At 36.0% G+C, this 18,235-nt stretch overlaps 1 protein-coding gene across 1 annotated transcript in view; it reads left to right on the forward strand.

Moving 5' to 3' along the window:
* The first annotated feature begins 10,220 nt into the window (after window positions 1-10,220).
* Window positions 10,221-18,235, forward strand: part of AKAP6 (A kinase (PRKA) anchor protein 6) — a 226,514-nt gene continuing 218,499 nt past the window's right edge. The window contains exon 1 of the mRNA XM_010574289.1: window positions 10,221-10,535. Within this exon, the coding sequence (XP_010572591.1) occupies window positions 10,221-10,535 (315 nt within the window). The remainder of the gene's footprint in view (window positions 10,536-18,235) is intronic.

Below are 18,235 nucleotides of genomic sequence, written 5' to 3' on the forward strand. Positions count from 1 at the left end.
TGTACAGTACATATGAGAGGATAAGAAATAATAGAACTTGAAAATGGGCTAAAATAACCTTGCCTGGTTCTTGTCTGATCTATTATGAGGCCATACTGCTTGACACAAGTAATTAATTTCTCCCTAACTTCCGTAATAAAAAGCAGTAAGCTTGTTTAGCCTCTGGATAATTTTCTGTGAAATACTGTTAACATTTCTAAGTGATTAACATGTATTTATTATGAAACTGGAGTGTGAAATTACAATGAAACATATTATTTTTATTTTCCCTAACTTACAGCAGTACCTTCATTCCGCTGTCATAGGAGAAATCCTGAGGGTAGTGGTTTTGAGGTAACTCTGGGGAAATAGAGCAGGACTGGTTGGAATTCTGCAGTGAAATTTGTTTGCATCAAAACACTGTGGTTTTTAACTGCCAGTATTTGGTGGAAAAAAAAAACCAAACTTTGTTCTTTTCTGTTTTGGATAAAAAAAGGAAGAATTTTTTTTTTTTTTAAAGGGGGTCAGAAAAAAGCAAACAGAAATGACAACTGTAATCTGGGTAAAAATGTGATTTTGAACAAAGGAAGAAAGCTCTTACTCTCTTTTTTTGTATGAAAAATGTCAAAAGCAATTTAATTGATCAAAGAATTTGGAGGGGTTATTTATGGGGAATTTTTGATGCAAGGATTTTTCTATCTCAAATTTACAGTTGCCAATCAGTCCCGTAGAATCAATTAACCTTCAGTTAAAAACATCCTGTTCCCAGCCACGAGGTAAATATACAATTAAAGAAGCAAACTTGAACTAGGGTTCTGTGAGTGATTTGATAAGATATTTTCAGGTAGCTGAAATTAAATTAGTTTTTTTAATATTAATAGATGTTGAGTTTTATCCTGAAGTTGAAATGAGGAAGTTCCCTTTAATGCACACTTGAAATAAAATTTAGTGTTGCAAAACAAGTGGCCTTCCATGTATTAACAATTGCGATTCTTTCTGCTCTCCTGCCTGACTGGACACGGGTCAGATTTGGTAGACAGTCAAGGACCTATGGTGGTATACACACAAGCGAATAAGCAGATCCTCTGTGAAACATCTCTGAATGTTCTCACCTACGTCTCACTGCCTCTGTACATGCTTAAAGACCATTTTAAATCCAGATTAGTATTCAGCCAAGCCTAATCTTGATTTTGCTGTCTTCCAATTTAAAAGATGTTTCACATTATCTTTTTGGAGAAAAATTTTGGAACAAGGGGCCTCCTTCTTGCTAGGATAATTATTTTGCATCATTTACCATCTGACTTTTGTAGCTGGTGAAAGGAAAAATTATGTTATGATTGCAAATGCTTTGCTCACTACTTACCACTAGAATGACAAAAATGGCTTTATCCAGGGAGATTACACCCCCCCCCCAAAAAAAAAAACCCCTATAAACCAACAACCAACTACTCACATGTATGTTGAAGAATCAGCATATGAAAGTTGCCGCTATGTATGTCTTCCACGTGCTGCTGACATTCTGGAATGAAAATTAGGATAACAAGAGCCTAAGGTGGTGTAGGGTAGTTAGCTAATAAAGGATGCTGAAGTAATGATGAATTAATATGAAGCAGCTAGTCTGTCCATTTCAATGCTAATCTCTTCATACCACATGACCTCCCAGTCACTGTTTCTTACTGCAGGGCAAACCTCCGCTGAGTCAGAAATGGCCAGGAAACACAACTATTCATCTCAATATGTTTGATTCTTTGAACACATTCCTCTATACGAGTCTGGCACTACACAATTGTTTTCAATGTTTGTGTATGTTGTAGTGTAGAATTTTTTCTGATGTACTTTATAATGCTTGTCTAATGGGATCATTTCCAGCTAGTCTCCCTGCTTTTTCATAAGTGAGAACATAAAATGATATGACCTGGGAGTGTATAAATTTTATGCACTGCTTCAGGCAAGACTTCACTATATATCACAGTGTTTAGGTTTTTACATAAGGATGTATAGGATATTTTCTTTAGTAGAGAAGTATTCCTTTCTCTTCATGGTGGCTTTCTAGGCTCAGCATGACAATTCCAATACTCAATTAATTTCAGAGGAATAGTTAAATATAGGGTTGGGTTTTTTGTGGGTTTTGTTTTGTTTTGTTTTGTTTTTTTCCCCCAGCTGTTCTTTTTGAGAATAATTGCAGTTAATGCTGGACAAGAGCTATTGGATATATTTTTAGGTAAATTTGGTGCTTGTGTAAAGATATACAGTTAGTACCTCTTAAGATATGAACTCTCTCTCTGAAACAGAACTCTGCTTTGCTTCCAGTATTAATCCACTGATTAATTGTAGGGCCATAATACTGTATAGTTTCCACCACTTATGAAATTCCTGGACTAGACAGTACATGTGCAAATTGTTGATGTGATGAGTATACTGGGTTTATGCCCAAAACTTTTATTCATGTAGATTATCTTACCTGTGGCTTTATATGTGTATATATATATATAATATGTGTATATATATATGTGTATATATATAAACTGAAATGAATTTAGATCAGGGACTTAGAGTTTATTGAAGCAGGTGAAGACACTGAATAAACCGAGGGCTTGAGAGAGGTGAGTTCAGAACTGTTTGCTGTTTGAAATTTCCAGTTACGCTTTCTTTAAAAGGAAGCTGTTTGCAGGTTAAGGTCTTTTGTTGAGTTGTTCCTGGAAGGAATACCTGAAAAGGGTCCTGCTTGGATTTTCCAGGTCCTCATCTGGAGAACTGTGTGCAAAAACCATGGCAAGTAGAATGGCTGAAGCACCCTTTCAGGTATATACGGTGGTTAGGCAAATGACTGAGACCCTGAGAGGAATTGTGGCATACCACTTTAAAGACTTTGGGACAGAGAGCACGTCACAAATATAGTGATTGCTTCTACTGAGAGGACGTTGGGGTTCTTTTGAAGAATGAAGAGGCCCAGGCTGTGAAAAACAGCAACATTTAAAGTTTCTGGATAGCATGGTCTTAAAGTGGTATTTTACGACCTCTATCTTATCCTCCTAAGTCACCTGTTTTCAAAGCTGAGAGTCTCAGCCTACTCAGTTTTCATTGGAACAGAGATAATTACATATTCCTGTTTGTCCTTCAAATTGCCTTTTTTGAACCCTTTTCCAGCTCCACTGTATTTCCTTTGTGATGAGGGGGCCAGAATTGCACATAACATGTTCGATGTGTACCATGGATTTATATAGCAATGTAATGATTTTTTTTTTTCTGCTTTATTTTCCTATTCCTTCATTAAATGTTCCTAAAATTTTGTTTTCTTTTTGGCTGCTATCAAGTATTAAGCCGATGGTTTTTATGGAACTTTGATATTTTTGCTTCCGAGACATTGCTTTTGAGTAGTAACATTCACCTAGGAGCCCATTCTACACCTGCAGTTAGGACTGGTTTTTTTCTCATACACATAACTTCATATTTGCCTGTAGTAAGTTTAATCTGATATTTTATTGCTCAGTTTTTCAGTCTTGTAAGGTTCTGCATTTACTCAGAGTTTAAATTTGTCCTAAGTATTTCAATACCTTCTGCAGACTTTTTCACTTGATTGTTCACCCATTTTTCAGGTCGTTTATCAGTTTATTGAGAAGCACAGTGCCTAGCAGAGATTACTGTGAAACTCTGCTTGTGATCTCCATTTGTCTTCATTTGTTCTCCATTCCACTGACCGTTTATTGCTACTGTTTCTAGCCTATTGCTCAATTATTTGTCCATTCAAGGACCTTCCTCCTTATCCCGTGGCCATTTAGATTTCTTTAGCTTTTGACATCGGGTCTTGTCAAAAGCATTTTGTGATCTGTTTGGAAAACTCCAATACTGTGGCTTTTCAAAAGCAGCGGAGGCTCTTCCTCTAAAAAATGGTACTTTTTCAGGTATTGCCTCATTCTGCTACAGTTTCTACCAATTTTCCTGGTATAAACATCAGGTGGAAAGGTCCCCAAGAACCTTTCTTTAAGAACTGGTATCCTGAGAACCAAAGAAGCTTCAAATGAAAGATCATGCACACCTCAATCGGCAATTTGGCTATTTCACCCTTGGCTTCTCACAGATTGCCTGTGTGTATAATACCTAGACCTTGCAGTCTATCAGTTTGTTTCACAGTCTCTCCTACTATGCCATCGATTTCAGACAGATCCTTTGCTAAATCCTCCAGTAGAATTTCCACTTGCCCTGATTTGCCACAATGATTTCCAGTTTCTAGCTGAACGCTTGCCTTGTAAGTTCTATGTTTTCCTTCACCTGGGATTAGAAAGAGAAACAGCAGGTATTAAAGAGCATGTTAAAGAACATTGCAGTGTCTTAAATCCTGATTTATAAATGTAATCAGGAACTTAAACATTCATGGTGGGATTTCCGCAGTTAATCATTGGTGGTCTGGCTTTGCTATCATCAAAGCCTTGGGGATAGACTTTTTAATGGTCCTTAAATCAGTCACATTAAAAATTTTAATCATGATTCACATTAATGTTCAGGCTTAATATTGGCATTACTATGCAAGGCTGTTTGGTCCGTATCCTGCAGGAGTTCAGGCACCATTGTATTCCCTACCAGATATACCTTCTAAGAGCCTACACACATCAAACAAGGGACCCAGCAGTACTAAATGAATTTTTTTTCCCTTCTTGTCCAATTTGTTCAGATTTTTAGGTGTAACAGTAGGATAACTGTAAAGGAATAGTAGGATAACTGTAAAGGAATAGTAGGATAATTGTAGAGGAGGTATTTTTTAAATGTGTTCATGGGGAATGATATGAAGAGAAAAACCTAAGCTGGCTCTCTTAGAATTCAGTTCTTTGAAAGTTTTTTGAAATTGTTGTATTTCTTAAATCACGTAGGAAATCGGCAACAGAATCAGTGTAGCATGGATAGTGCTAATGTGATATTAAATTCAAGTTGCTCTATATGTAGTTACTGACATGATGTATTTCAGTTTTTTGGTGTAGTGACACAGTTTGTCATTGCAGTAGGTACAGTAGATTGCATTTTCAAGGAAAGATGTAATGAGCCTTATAACTTGGCAGAGAGTTCCTGAGACTATTGAAATGGAAAGAAATGGAAATATAACTTGGCTGTGTGAGAAATTAATTTTGACTGTATCTATTTAAGAAAACTCACCATCAATGAGCTCATTAAATCTGATGTTAAAATTTACATCATTAGATTTCAAAGTCAGCAAGCGGACATAATTATTTAATGATGAGTTTCTCTGGGCTTTTTGGGCCATTTTGGAGAATGAAATGAATTGTTTACTTGACAGACAGGTGGCTGTATAGTGCTTATGGCTGATTTTAACAATATGTGACAGTAAGAAAAATTAGAGCTCATTAACATTCACTCAACCCAGTGTCTGCACCACTGATCAGTGCTTGGACTACTGTATGGCTTAAAATGCTTAATGCATCTTTGTCTGACAGGAACCAACTGCTGTTGGAGGGGAACGTGGATGATCTGATAGCTGGCAGAGTGAAAATGGCCTGCACTTATAAACAAGGAAAATGTGAATAACTGGGGGGCAGAATGAGTGAGGGAAGTCTTTCAAGGCTTGTGGTGATTGATGAACTATATTATGGTTGACACACACATTCTATGTTTTGCATAAAAGCGTTAGCATCTGATTGAGCGGAAAACCAGGGGAAAGCGAGATTGCCTATGTGATTAGTGGAAGGTAATCAGCCATCTGTTAGGCATAATGCACTTACTAAAGATGAAGATAGAAAGCATATGTGTGCATGTGCTTACACAGGATCTCTCACCTTTTATACAAGTAACCATGAAAATATAGAACTGTATATGAAGAACTAACACAAGGCAAAAAAATACTCTAAATTAATCTATTTTTTCTATCACCAGAAAGAGTACAAGCTTGTAGCTATATTGTGTAGATCATAAATGCGTCCTTTCAGCAGTCCGAAACAGTAGCTTCAGAAATGACAGAAACAAATAATTTGAGGTGTATTTTTTTTAACTAATGACATCATAACTCTCTCTCTGATTGTGATGATGAAAATAAGGCTATGCCCTGAAAATATTCAGAGATTAAGTTTTTATTGATCAGGACATTTGAAAATGTATTTTCAGCTGGTCACCTGCAAATTTAAAATCACCTAGTTTATACAGCTATTCCAAGTACATAAGGGATTCGGTTCAGAAGAAAGCTAGAGTCTGGTGTAGCATTGCTTGCCCATCTAAAAATGTCATTGATGCTATCAGGATTTTGTGTTGTAGAAAACGAGACTGAGCTTAGCTTTTCATGTTTAGGAAGAACTTTAGTGGTGATAGAGGTCCTGCTTAGAAGGAAATGAATCACTTTTTTACCTCTTTTCAAAAATCATTTTTGCATAGTAGTATATAAAGAGCAACTCTAAAAAATATATTCAGTTTTAATATGTGTTCTAACACTTATTATAATGTTTTACAATTCAATATCTACACACCTTACAAAATCTGGAAAAACAAAATACTCCAGAAATATAAAAAAATTCTAAGGCCAGCATTTAAAATCAGTCACTCAAAATATCAAACACCACAATATGTGACCCCAAAGTATTGTTTAACTTGATCATCCATTCATACCATTTTTTAAGCAAATGTTTTAATCCACTAGATGACAGCTTGGTATATGGAATATTGTTCTTAAATACACATTTTCAAATTTCAAAATAAAATTGGTTTTGCTGAATTTTATCATATGTCACTGATGGTACATTATGCAAATACTGGAACTGCTGAAGAAGGACTTGCATGCCCTATCTTGCTGTTTCCACCTTCCATGTTTCAGTATAAAAGTAATATCCTAAATACTGGAGGAGAAAGGGTACAGCTAGAAGACAATAAATGCAAATGTCTATATGAGAATGGAGTGGAGTGCAGCTAATTTAGTCATCTTCAGTAGTTGGTGTCTTAACAAAATGTTGTGAATGCAGTCCTCTGCAAGGCTGCTGACTTAGAAATATGGAAGTCTGACTTGCACATGGTCAGTAATCCAAAAAGCAGAACCTACTTCTGACCAAAAGTATTTTGGCCAGTTTTATAACTCCTAAACTGCTTGAAGTAGATATGCCTGTGAGGTTTGCTGTTGCTGCTGGGGCTCGTTTGCTATTTAGTATTTCAACATTAGAACTTTGTAAAAACACCTCTGTGGCAGGGATTTTCCTATTTTCCTTCCATATCCAATGCCTGAGGGTGAGCGAAGCTTGCCCTCAGCGCCTTGCCAGTGCATTTCATAGGTCGGTGCAGGCGTGACAGGGGAATTATGTTGCTTTGCCACAGTTGCGGAGGAGCTGGGGGGGAGGGATGGTGGGGTGGAGCTTAAGGTTTCTCCAGCGATTTTAGGAGCACTCATGTGAACGTGCCGCTTCAGTGCCAGTTTTTTCGGAGAGTGCGGGAGAACCTTTCAGTTTGCCTTTCTCCCAGCCTAGTTGGATGATGATGCCTTTTTAATCTGCCAAGAAACAATTTAATGAATCTGCGTCCTAGTGTTTGGATTCAGTCATTTCTAGCTGCAACAGTTTCTCCTTTCAAGCATTTGTGAGCTTTTTAAAGCTTTCCCAGACCTTGCTAATTAGTATCCACACTGTGTTTTATTACCTCGTAGGAATTTTTTTTTTTAAGAATGTGAAAAGAATGATCTGTTTTAAAGTTTCTCCACATTATTCTTACTTCAAGTGTTGCAAATTGTTGTGATCTGGCAGAAAGAAAAGGATTCAAAGGACTTTAAGAGCAACTAGGATTAAAGAGGCATTAGCTGTAATGCTGGAGAGCCAGTATATAGAGTGAAGCACATCGTAACAAAAAACAGGTCAGCAGGTTCCTAATGGTTACTAATTGCAAACTAAGTGTATCAAAGCTAGAGCTACGCTCTGCATGCAGCACGGACTAGCTTTTGTTTGCTTCTGCAGGAGCATGTTTTAATTTCTGTTTGCTAATTGCTTTAATGTCCTTACTAGAGCCGAGTCGTGTTGCAAAACTCCTACCGAGTGCCAGTTTTTTTGTGGAAAAACTACTTAGCAAGTGCTACACTTCCTGTGTTTCTGTATCACTTTTTGATTCAGGACCAACTACTTTGCTGGTAGGCATGTTTAATTTGTTAACTATAAACATGCAGAAATAACCACCACACGTGCTTCACCAAAATTTCATTTTCAGGAGGAAATAATGTAAAGAATATGCTTAAAGTAATAAGATTGTTTTGGCTGTTAGAACAATTGATTTATATGCTTTAAGACTGCGGCTATGATCAGCAATGTCCAAGACAAAAATGTTTTCAAATAGAGTGATTTGTCTAACAATGTATTTTGAGTATTTATGGTAACAGAGTTTAAGTTGAAAAACAGGCAGTGTAAAGAGATGGACCTGAAAAATACTCATCATCCTGAAATGTTAATTTCGTACCGTCTTGGTGCAGAGCTTTTCATTGACACCGTTTAAATCTGCAGTCTTCAGAAATCAAACTAAAAGAGCTGGCAATTGTACAGCAGGCACTGAGAATGATTGGAATCTTCTTTCATTCCCTTTTCTTGATTGCAGTGATAGAAAATTTTGTTCCTAAGTGCCAAATTAATATTCACTGGCTTAATATCAGTTCTAAATATTGGTTTGTGTGGGTGATACATGTGCAAAAGATAGTTTACTAAGTAGTGGCAGGACAGGAAATAAAATCAAATTAACAATAAATGTAATTTTGTTGTCCTTCCTGGCTATGATAAGTATACTGGTGTTTGGATACATCTTTGGTACTCTCACTGCCTGCAGGAGTAATCTCTGGATGCTGAGACTCCGCTTGAAATATTTAGGAATATAACTTAGTAGTCACAGTGTAGTTGATTTAATAGTGAAAGGCACTGGTTTCTTTTCTGCAATCTTACAGCTATTATGCTAAAAGTTAAAATGCAGTCTTTATAGAAAAGAGAGCCTAACTATAAAAACTTGGAATGTTGCCCAAATTAATAGCTGCATAACTGAGTTATTTGCAGTCTTAGCACTATGGAAAAGGAATACAAGCAGAAGTTATTAAAATGTAGTTGAAGTATTTCTAATATGCACTGATTAAAACAAAGAAAAAACAGCTTTAAAAGGACCTAATCTTCCTAATTCTCTTAAAGTAGACTTACTGAATATAGCTTAGGGTTGGAAAGTATTGAAGAAGCAAGTAAGTGCTGGTATAAGGTTTAGGGAAGTTGTATGTCAAAGGCAGGCATGTGTCAAATTTGGGTCACTCCAAAATTAGGTAAAAAATACATCTCCTACTGAATGAAAGTTTTCATAATGCTTTAGGTACTTAGCTCCAAACCAGGTCCATGCTGTTAAGTGGAGTATTTTTTTGTTCCTGGGCGTAGGGTTTATGGCAGTCTTCTGTATTACATACAGCTAGAGAAAGAGCTACAAAGTAAAACGTTTTATCTATTTACTTTTCCCAGTGAACCTGGTAAGTGTATATTGATGAAGCAGCTTTTGGGCTTTAATAAAGCCATGCTTGTAAAATGGTGTTTTAATTTTAGGTACATATTTTGACATTTGGAATTCTTATCTCTCTTTTGGTAGAGTTGCTGCTTATTGCAACAGTTCTTAATCTAAACATAATTATAAGAATTTAAACTTCAGACCTAAAATCTGCCTACAATAAATCAACAAAGTGTCCTCAATAGTTGCTTCAAATTTGCCTTCAAAATTTTTGTTGTACGTGATCAATAGTTAAATGGACAGTTTGGAAATTTGAATAAAACTTGAGATATTTTGTGTTTGGTCATAAATTTAAAGCCAAGCAGTATGTTTTCATATGTGTTAGTTCACAAATACCAGTCCTATATTAACTTGTGGAGTTCAGTAAAGTTCTGCTAGTTTTGTCAATGCTCAGTTTATTTATCTTGCAGTTGTAGCAAATCAGCACGTATTTTTAATCAATGAAAACTGTCATTTCCAAGGTGATTGTCTGCAATGAGAGAAAACCAGTATTTGTTATTTTTCTCAAACAAAGAAGTTGTTCAAATCAACAAAGTTAATTTGAACAATTCTATTTATTCTTGAACATCTAGTGTGAATTTTCAGGATGAAAAATTTATTTAGAAGTACAATACCTCTCAGACATTGCCATTTACTCCTTGTCTTGTGAAAGTTTTTGCTGTAAAATTTGGTCTCATAACAGCAATCTCTTTTCTTTTTAACTTTGCAGCTATTTTGGAAAGAACTATGGTTTAGAGTTTCCCATGTTAGCCATGGATGTAGCACTTTCTCCCATGAGAACACAAGAACTGGATCCCATGCCATCTGATGCATCTCCCATGCTCATAAACATGACTCCTACAGTGGAACAAGATGGGGAAGAGGATGTCATGAAGGAGCTTGATTCTGGCCAGCAGTATGAAAAGCCACCTCCTCTACACACTGGGGCGGATTGGAAGATTGTTCTCCACTTGCCAGAAATTGAGACCTGGCTTCGGATGACGTCTGAAAGAGTCAGGGATCTGACCTACTCTGTCCAGCAGGACTCAGATAGCAAGCATGTGGATGTGCATCTAGTACAGCTGAAGGTAGGATGAATTTTATACTGCAGACTTTTCAGTGAAGGTCATTTGCTCAACTCTGCTACTAGTAAAGTAAAAAAAAAAAAAAAAAGGGCTTTTCATAACTGCCATAGCATGTCTGACAGCCTGTGTTAAGAAGTGAATTAAATACTTTTCAGGGAGATAATAGGTACCATATCATTCTCAGATTTTTTTACAACATTATTTACTCATCACTTAATTCAATGGTCACAACCATATTAATGAACATGTTCACATTTGAAGACCAGCTAATACACTAACAGTAACCTGACCAGAGATCTCAGAAGTGCCCAGAAATATTCCCACAGATTTGAATGGACTTCAGTACCTAAAACTCCCAAATCTGTGTCCCAATAAGCATGGCTGCTCATTTGAAAACTAAGCAAGTTTCAGAAGCAGTAGGGTAGAAAGGTGGTCTAATATCTGGCCTTTCAGTCATGTAAAGGTTACACTGGAGATTGAGCTCAGGTGGAACTACACACAGAATAGTAAATGTGTAGATTTTTTTTTCAAATCTGAGTCTTGGTAAGAAATATGAAGTGGTAAGATTCAAGCAGTTACAGCCAGTAAATCAACCTTTTTTTTCCCCCGAGCAACAAAATGCATTAGCAAGACTGGACTTTGTCCCCCCAAAATCTACATTTTGTGTAAACTAAAAGAGCAACAATCTCCTTTCCCCCAACCTGTCAACTGAACACAAGTATCTTTAAACAATTATCTCTGTCTTGGTCCCAGATTTAAATTTCGGTGTTGAATCTTGAAAGATATTAAGGAAATTCAAGGTGAAATTCAAATAAATAGTGTCTGGGACTCTATGTGTACTTTCATTTGCATGGCTTGGTTTGCTGCAGCAGATGAAGCATGCTTTTGAAGGCAGCAAACAATCTCCAAAAATAGCAGGCAGTTATCTCTTCAGACTGAGCTGTCTTCGGAGTTGCATTCTGAGACCTGTTTATGTGAACATAGTCTTCCTTCATACTCAGTGTGATGGTATTTTATTTGTATTTATTTTAGGACTGGAGCTGTAGGCTCTCTTAAAATACAACTCTGTGTAGCAGTGCTAACCATAGAGCAATTGTACTGTAATCAAATAGAAAGCTGATCATGAGTTTTTTATGGTCCCACTGTTTTTCTGAAAAATTTGGGGTAGACATTGCCAGCTTCTGATGACATAAAGGGCTATGTCCACAATGTGCAGTAGGTTTTTAGCAAATATGCCTAAAAGATATTTCTGCAGGCAGACATACCAAATCTTCCTGGATTCGGTGCCTGTTTTGATCTGGAATTGCTTGTGGCCGTATTAGTGCAGCGCTGAGCTGAAACTAAAGGGCTGTGGAGCTTGTGGATGGTATTTGCACACAGCTTTGGCCTGTCTCAGAGCACAAGCTGAATTAATTTGTGTCTGCTTATGAAATGAGACTATTCTGTACATATAACTCACCCTCATACATCCACTACAATTTTTCTTTCCAAATGGAAATCAGTGAATGAAGAGCATTCCTCATGGTTTTCTCCTTTTTAGAATTTATTTGTGAAGTTGCAAGAGTCAATGGTATTTCTTAAAATACTTTCCTAATGTTTTTTTCCATGTAAGTAATTGCTGTAGCACCTAGGGATTGTTTGGGACTAGGAAGAAATCTGGTTTAATGCAACTGTAAATAAGGACAAAAGAATAACATGAAGGAATCTCAATTATCTGCAAGTATCTGGCTCATCAGCCTGGAGGGGCCTATCATTGAGGCTGTCAAGTATTCTGTGTACAGACCCTGGACTCACAGGGAAGTGCTCTTTTCCTGTGTGTTTATACATGTGTGTATCTGTGTCTGTACATGATAATGACTTGTATTTGAAGATATTTTTAAAATATTTGATATATTTTTAATTTTCTCACAAAGTAATGTAAAAAGAAAAAGTTTTCAAAAACTTCTGAAGTAGTAGTAAAAAAATGCAGCAGTCTTAAACATATTAGGAATACAGAGCTTCTGTAACCTGCTTACCTTTAAGCCTGTATACAGAAAAAAAGAAATAAGACTGTAAAAGCAAGTGTTGTGGCTTTTATTCAGACTTTAGATATATTTTAAATTGTTTATCCTTGTATCCTCTTACATTATATAACTTAATGAAAATTGGCTAAGCAAAAAACCCAAACCATACCCTCATATAGATCCTCTTTTTTTTTTATTTCTTCTGTGCTCTGTTAATTCTCCTTGAAGGGCTCCTTCCAAGTGATCTGGGTCCTTCTGAAATTGTTGTGCCCAGGCTGGACACAGGGCTCAATGTGAAGCTTCACCGTTACTGAGTAGACTGGAAAAAGTATTTCACATGTCTTTCAAACAATACATATCAGTTTAGTATTTTCTTTTTTTCACAACAGCAGGAGATGTTTGATTCACATTCAGCTTGTGATTCACTGTAACTCCCAAAATACTTTGCTCACTATGGGTTTTTCACCTCTCTCTATTATCCATTTTATCTGTGAAATTTTACATGTAGGATTTTGCTTTTTTTCATTTTTTTTAAATTTAATTTTTTTTTTTTTTTTTTGTCTTCCATTTCTCAAGTGTGTCTGTGACTTTTTCAGTTCCAAATCTGTCTTCTGGTATGTTTGAAGTATGTGAAGTATCTCCTACAAGCACACATATTGTTGTCATCTGCAAATTTAAGAAGCCTTCTCTCTACTCTTTTGTCCAAATCATAAAGACAATAATGAATGATAAAGACTCAGGATAAAAGTCTGTAACATAATAGAATATTACGGTTCTGAATAGAACTTTTGAACTGCAAATGTAGGAGTAAGGCAAACAATTTTTCATTTTCTCATATTTTGTTTTCCTCAGCCAAGAGAGTTCCAATTCCATTTTCATGCAGCTTTCTATTAATTTTGGATGCTTAAAGTTGATTTCCTTCTTCTGCCTGTCAGTTGGCTTGTGGTGACAGGGCTGGTTTGAGGATCTAGGCCATAGCAGACTTTTTATGTTATTCCGTGGAAAAATTGCTCGGCAAACAGGTCATCTCTTTCTCTTGTGAATATTTGCTCTGTATCCCTGTTGCAGATCTGTCTGTGCTTCTGCTCTTTCTGTAATCAAGACCATTGTTTCTTTTTCATGGCTTGTTCCCTGGTGATTTTGGTGTTTGTTGCCAGTCTCTTTTCATGCTACAAGACTTAGGGCTTTACTAGCCACTACTGATTCATTGAAAATACTTGTTTCTCTCGCTTTTGCAATGCCCTTTCTCAGAACTAGCTATGCAGCATGAGTGGGAGGCTTGTCTTACGCAGTCCCTTGGGAAATTTCCTGGAAAGCTCAGCTTCACATGAGTGCTTCAGTAAGCTAGATGCATGAATCATAACTCTCCAGGGTCTGGAATGCCTTATATTAGTCATTTATCTGGTCATCACTCTTAACTGAAGCTCTACTAAGATGCATTTACATCTCTCTAACACATTCACTGTAGCTGTTACCAATTGCAAATATTTGTAAAAGAGATGAAAAAAATTATGGTTTTACTACAAGCAAATCTAAAAGTGCTTTCTGTCCTTGTATTGTGTTAACCTGCTGAGATGCTTTTGTGATCCATTTAGCTTTTTTATTCTGAATAAAATATGCTTGCTTTTACAGCAAATTCTTTCTTGGAATCCTCCTGAGGTCTAACTTGGATTCATGTCCTATTCTTCTGCTTTACTTTATATCCCTTAACCCTCTCAGGGAAGGATCTAATGTTTCAACTCATTGATTACTGCTTTCTATCTTTTGGAAAAAAACTGTCATTTTGGGTGATCTACTATAATCTTCTGTATTTGAGATGTCTGTTAGCTTCTAACTAATTGTGGAGTAAAGCACTCCACCCCTGCTTTGTGACTTAAATGTCTGAACCATGTATTACGTATTTACATAAAACCAAACACATTTTATGCTATGATAGTGTCTTTAGATCTTTGCGGACCACTGATCTTTTCTCTCTTTCCAAGTAGAGACACTTTAGTCATCTTTTTCCAGGATACCTGGGTCAGCCTCAAACATCTCTTGACTGGATCTTTCTTCTTTCCTTCTGACTCCTACAACAAAATTTTAATGAACTTTGGGTAGAGGTAAAATATCATGTAACCATTATCCTTTTGCTATCTCTGTTTCCACTTTTTTGTGGGTCAAAGAATTTTTAGTTGCTTTTCTCCTTTTATTTAAATCCTGGATAAGAGAAGAGTGTAAGTAATTCTCAGAGAAAGATATTAAAGGGCCTTAGTTTCTAATATATCTGCTGTTAGATACAAGTTATTTCTTTTTTCATTCCATTACAAGCATTTTGAAAAAATGTAAAACCAGGGTACTGTAGGTGTCTTTCCCTCTCATCCCCTCCTCTTGAATTTAGTAGGGTTTTATTGAATAAAGAGTATTAAATATTGCTGGTTTTATTGAATAAATACTGAAGGGTGGACCAAATTACTTTTCTGAGCACTTTTCAACTTTTCTTTTCCTATATCAGTTCCTTTCAAGAGCAAAAATCAGTTTTGTTTTGTTTTGTTTTTTTTCCAGATGTTAAAATAAGTCACTTTGGAACTCAGAATGTCTTTGTCATAATCTGTAAAAGGACTTATTCAATGCTAGCAGCACTGCTGAAGTACCACATCTACCACATGTCTTTCTGTAACATTAGAAACAGGGCTATTCTTTCTTCTCACCTTTGGTTTGATGACCCTCAATGGCTTTATTACTCTGAGGCTTGTGACAACAAACCTTGCTGCTGCAGTTGTACAGCTTTTCAGCTGTGCTATCTAAACCACCTTTAAGTGCACAGATGAAGTTTTCTAGAGTCTGAATCTCTAGACTGTACAGACAACTGTGTATTATAAGAGAACTTGGAGAAGCATTAAGCCTCATCGTGTTACCATAATGTAATCGATATTTTACAAATAATCACAGAAGATGTTATTGGCGGTCTTTACAGAAGGTTGTATAGATGAAGTTCCTAGTGGAAATACTGTGTGGACTGCTTTATCTTGACACAAGAGATAACCATTATACTCAACAGGTGAAAAGAAAACCTTAATTGGAGAGGTTGACTGCAACTTTGTTCAGCTGTTTTGCTTGCCGGCAAGATATGATCCTGATCCTTCAAGTGAAAGGTTGCTATGCAGATTTATGAGAGTTGTTATTGAAAAGGAGGTGAAGGGAAATAATGACTCAAATTCATAGAGATGTTTCTCAGAAGACTTCTGGGTGTGCTTAACAGTTATGTTTCATGAAACAAATTTCTCTGACAAATAGTTTTATACCTTCCACGTGTGGGTGTTAGTATGAGTGTCTATAAAAGTAGATATTTGACTATAAACTATGACCTGTAGCTCAATGGAGACAACTTAAACACATACTATTTTATTTAGGTCTGAGGATCAACAAGTTGTTGCACATCAATTTGTGGAACTGTTGTTATTTGCAGAGAGTCTCAGGTCTAGAAAATAGGTTGAGAATCAGTAATATGGTAATTATTTGATTTTGGCACTATTAACAATCCTGTACTAAGAAGTCACCTTAGGTTGCATATGAAATAAAATTAGTTTAAACATCATTGAAATGCAATTCAGATAACAAACCCAAACATTTAAGGGTGGTCTGTGCAATATGATATCGCCACCCTGAAATGTGATTTTCAGTTTTTGAGAACTATTTTAGATTGTCTATAGCTAGAAGACAGAATGTGCACCCCAAAACCTCCTAAAATGAAAGTGGACTATAACCACAGGGAAAATGTAACTTCTTTCATACTGAACTAGTTAACATGTCCTAAATGTGTAGGACTGCATCTCGAAGGGAGTCTCTTAAACTAATGACATTTGACAAATTTCAGTCTCCTTAATCCTGTTAAAGCTGTAAACTTGTCTGAGAAAATTAAGCTGAAAAGTTTAAAGTTTGAAGGAGCTTGAATGTTTCAGTTGAATGCTGAGGGGGATGGAAAATATTCTCCATGCTATCAACAAACATAAGTAAAACCAAAATTACTGAAGAATTTTTTAAAGAGCATTTTCTTGACAAAGTCGAGGTTTCGGTCTCCAATGCAGATTTGAAGCAATTAAAAAATTATTCAGAATCTTCAAACTCCTTGTTAACTTTAAATATAAAAAAGAAAGTGCTAACTGCAGCTGTATTGCAGACTCACAGTTCTGAGTATCAGGATTTCTTTACCGCAAATTTGGTAAGAAAACTTTAGTTCCTGGTTCTTTATGTAACATATGGGATATTTTTGTGTTAGATTATTTCAAGGAAAATAGATACAAAATAACTTTGCTCTTATCCCCCCCCCCCCCCCCAATCCAACCCAAAATCTCATCGGATGACAGGTCATGTTTGTGAAGCACTTAAACACCAAACAAATAGTAATTTCTCTATAAACATATCATGTATTACACTGCTTTTTATGCATAGTGATTCCAAAGATTTGACAGTCTTTGTAGATTACAATCTAAGCAACTGCAGACTGCAGATGCGACTTTTTCTTTTTTTTTTCTTTTTTCTTTTTTTTTTTAAGCCAGGAGGCTTTATACAAATACAACATAGCCAAAAATATGCTACCTGCCTGGCTGCAAATCAAAACGAAGTTTGCTTATGGAAGTATGGTGAAAGGCTGGATAATAAATACATTTATCTATATGGAACATTGCCAGAGAAATATATTTATATAAACATGTAAAATATGTTTATATTACACTGGTATTGGTGAAATGCTTTTTTTTTTTTTTTGGAGGGAAGGGTTAGGGTTAAGAGCACATTCTAGCTAAGCCTCTAGTCAAACACTAAATTTATTGTGCACTTATCCCAACAACCTCAGTGGGGCAACTGTATATGCCTTAATTCACCTAGCATTTAACCAATGGATAATAGGATTTCTTTGGATAAAAACAGATTTGCTGTGGATTTTTTTTTAACTGTTTGTAGGATCTACCATATTTCTTATATTCAAGTTATTTTTCAGACCAAATATATTATGCACTCCAAAAATGTCAGGCATTCATAAGGAACTCTACAGGAGGAGTTGATATATAATAATATATATTTATAATGCTATAATGATAGCTTGATAAGTCTATATATTGGCAGAACATATCTGCTATATGTATAGTTCTGTACTTTGTAAACACAAGATTTCATACACAATTTAAAGGAAGCAATTGGTTGGTTAAGAGGTTGTATTCTTATTTAGTTTGCCTCTGAAGAGCTTGGTGGAATCACAGCATTCAGTAGGGCAGTTGAGTGTAAATGCTGGTAGATACAGATTAACCCTTCTGAAGCTGGGTTTTGCAGGGGCTACCCTTTACTTACAGTCCAGGCTTGAACATCAAACATCTGGGTTTATTAGCTTTTCTTATTTTCTGAGTAGTTGAATGTACCTACATTTTTTTTACTTTTTAAGTTTTCCTCTGTGCCCTGAGCATATTTCCCTGTTTTGGAAAAAAGCCAGAATGGCAAACATGGAGTACCAGAAATAAATCCATGTTTCTCAAACTCTATCTGGTCAAGCAATCACATTGTTTAGAAGCCTTCCAACTTGTATGTCATTTCTACAGTCTTGCTGAGATTGATGTTTTTAAGGAAAAAGATGTGACTTGCTAACCGCACCTTAACATGCTTTACTACAATAACACCATGCCTATAAAAGTCACCTTTGTTTTGTAGCTTTTAGGCTAAACTCTCTTC

The sequence above is a fragment of the Haliaeetus leucocephalus genome, unplaced genomic scaffold (assembly GCF_000737465.1).
Source record: "Haliaeetus leucocephalus isolate CR32 unplaced genomic scaffold, Haliaeetus_leucocephalus-4.0 Scaffold417, whole genome shotgun sequence".
Lineage (NCBI taxonomy): Eukaryota > Metazoa > Chordata > Aves > Accipitriformes > Accipitridae > Haliaeetus > Haliaeetus leucocephalus.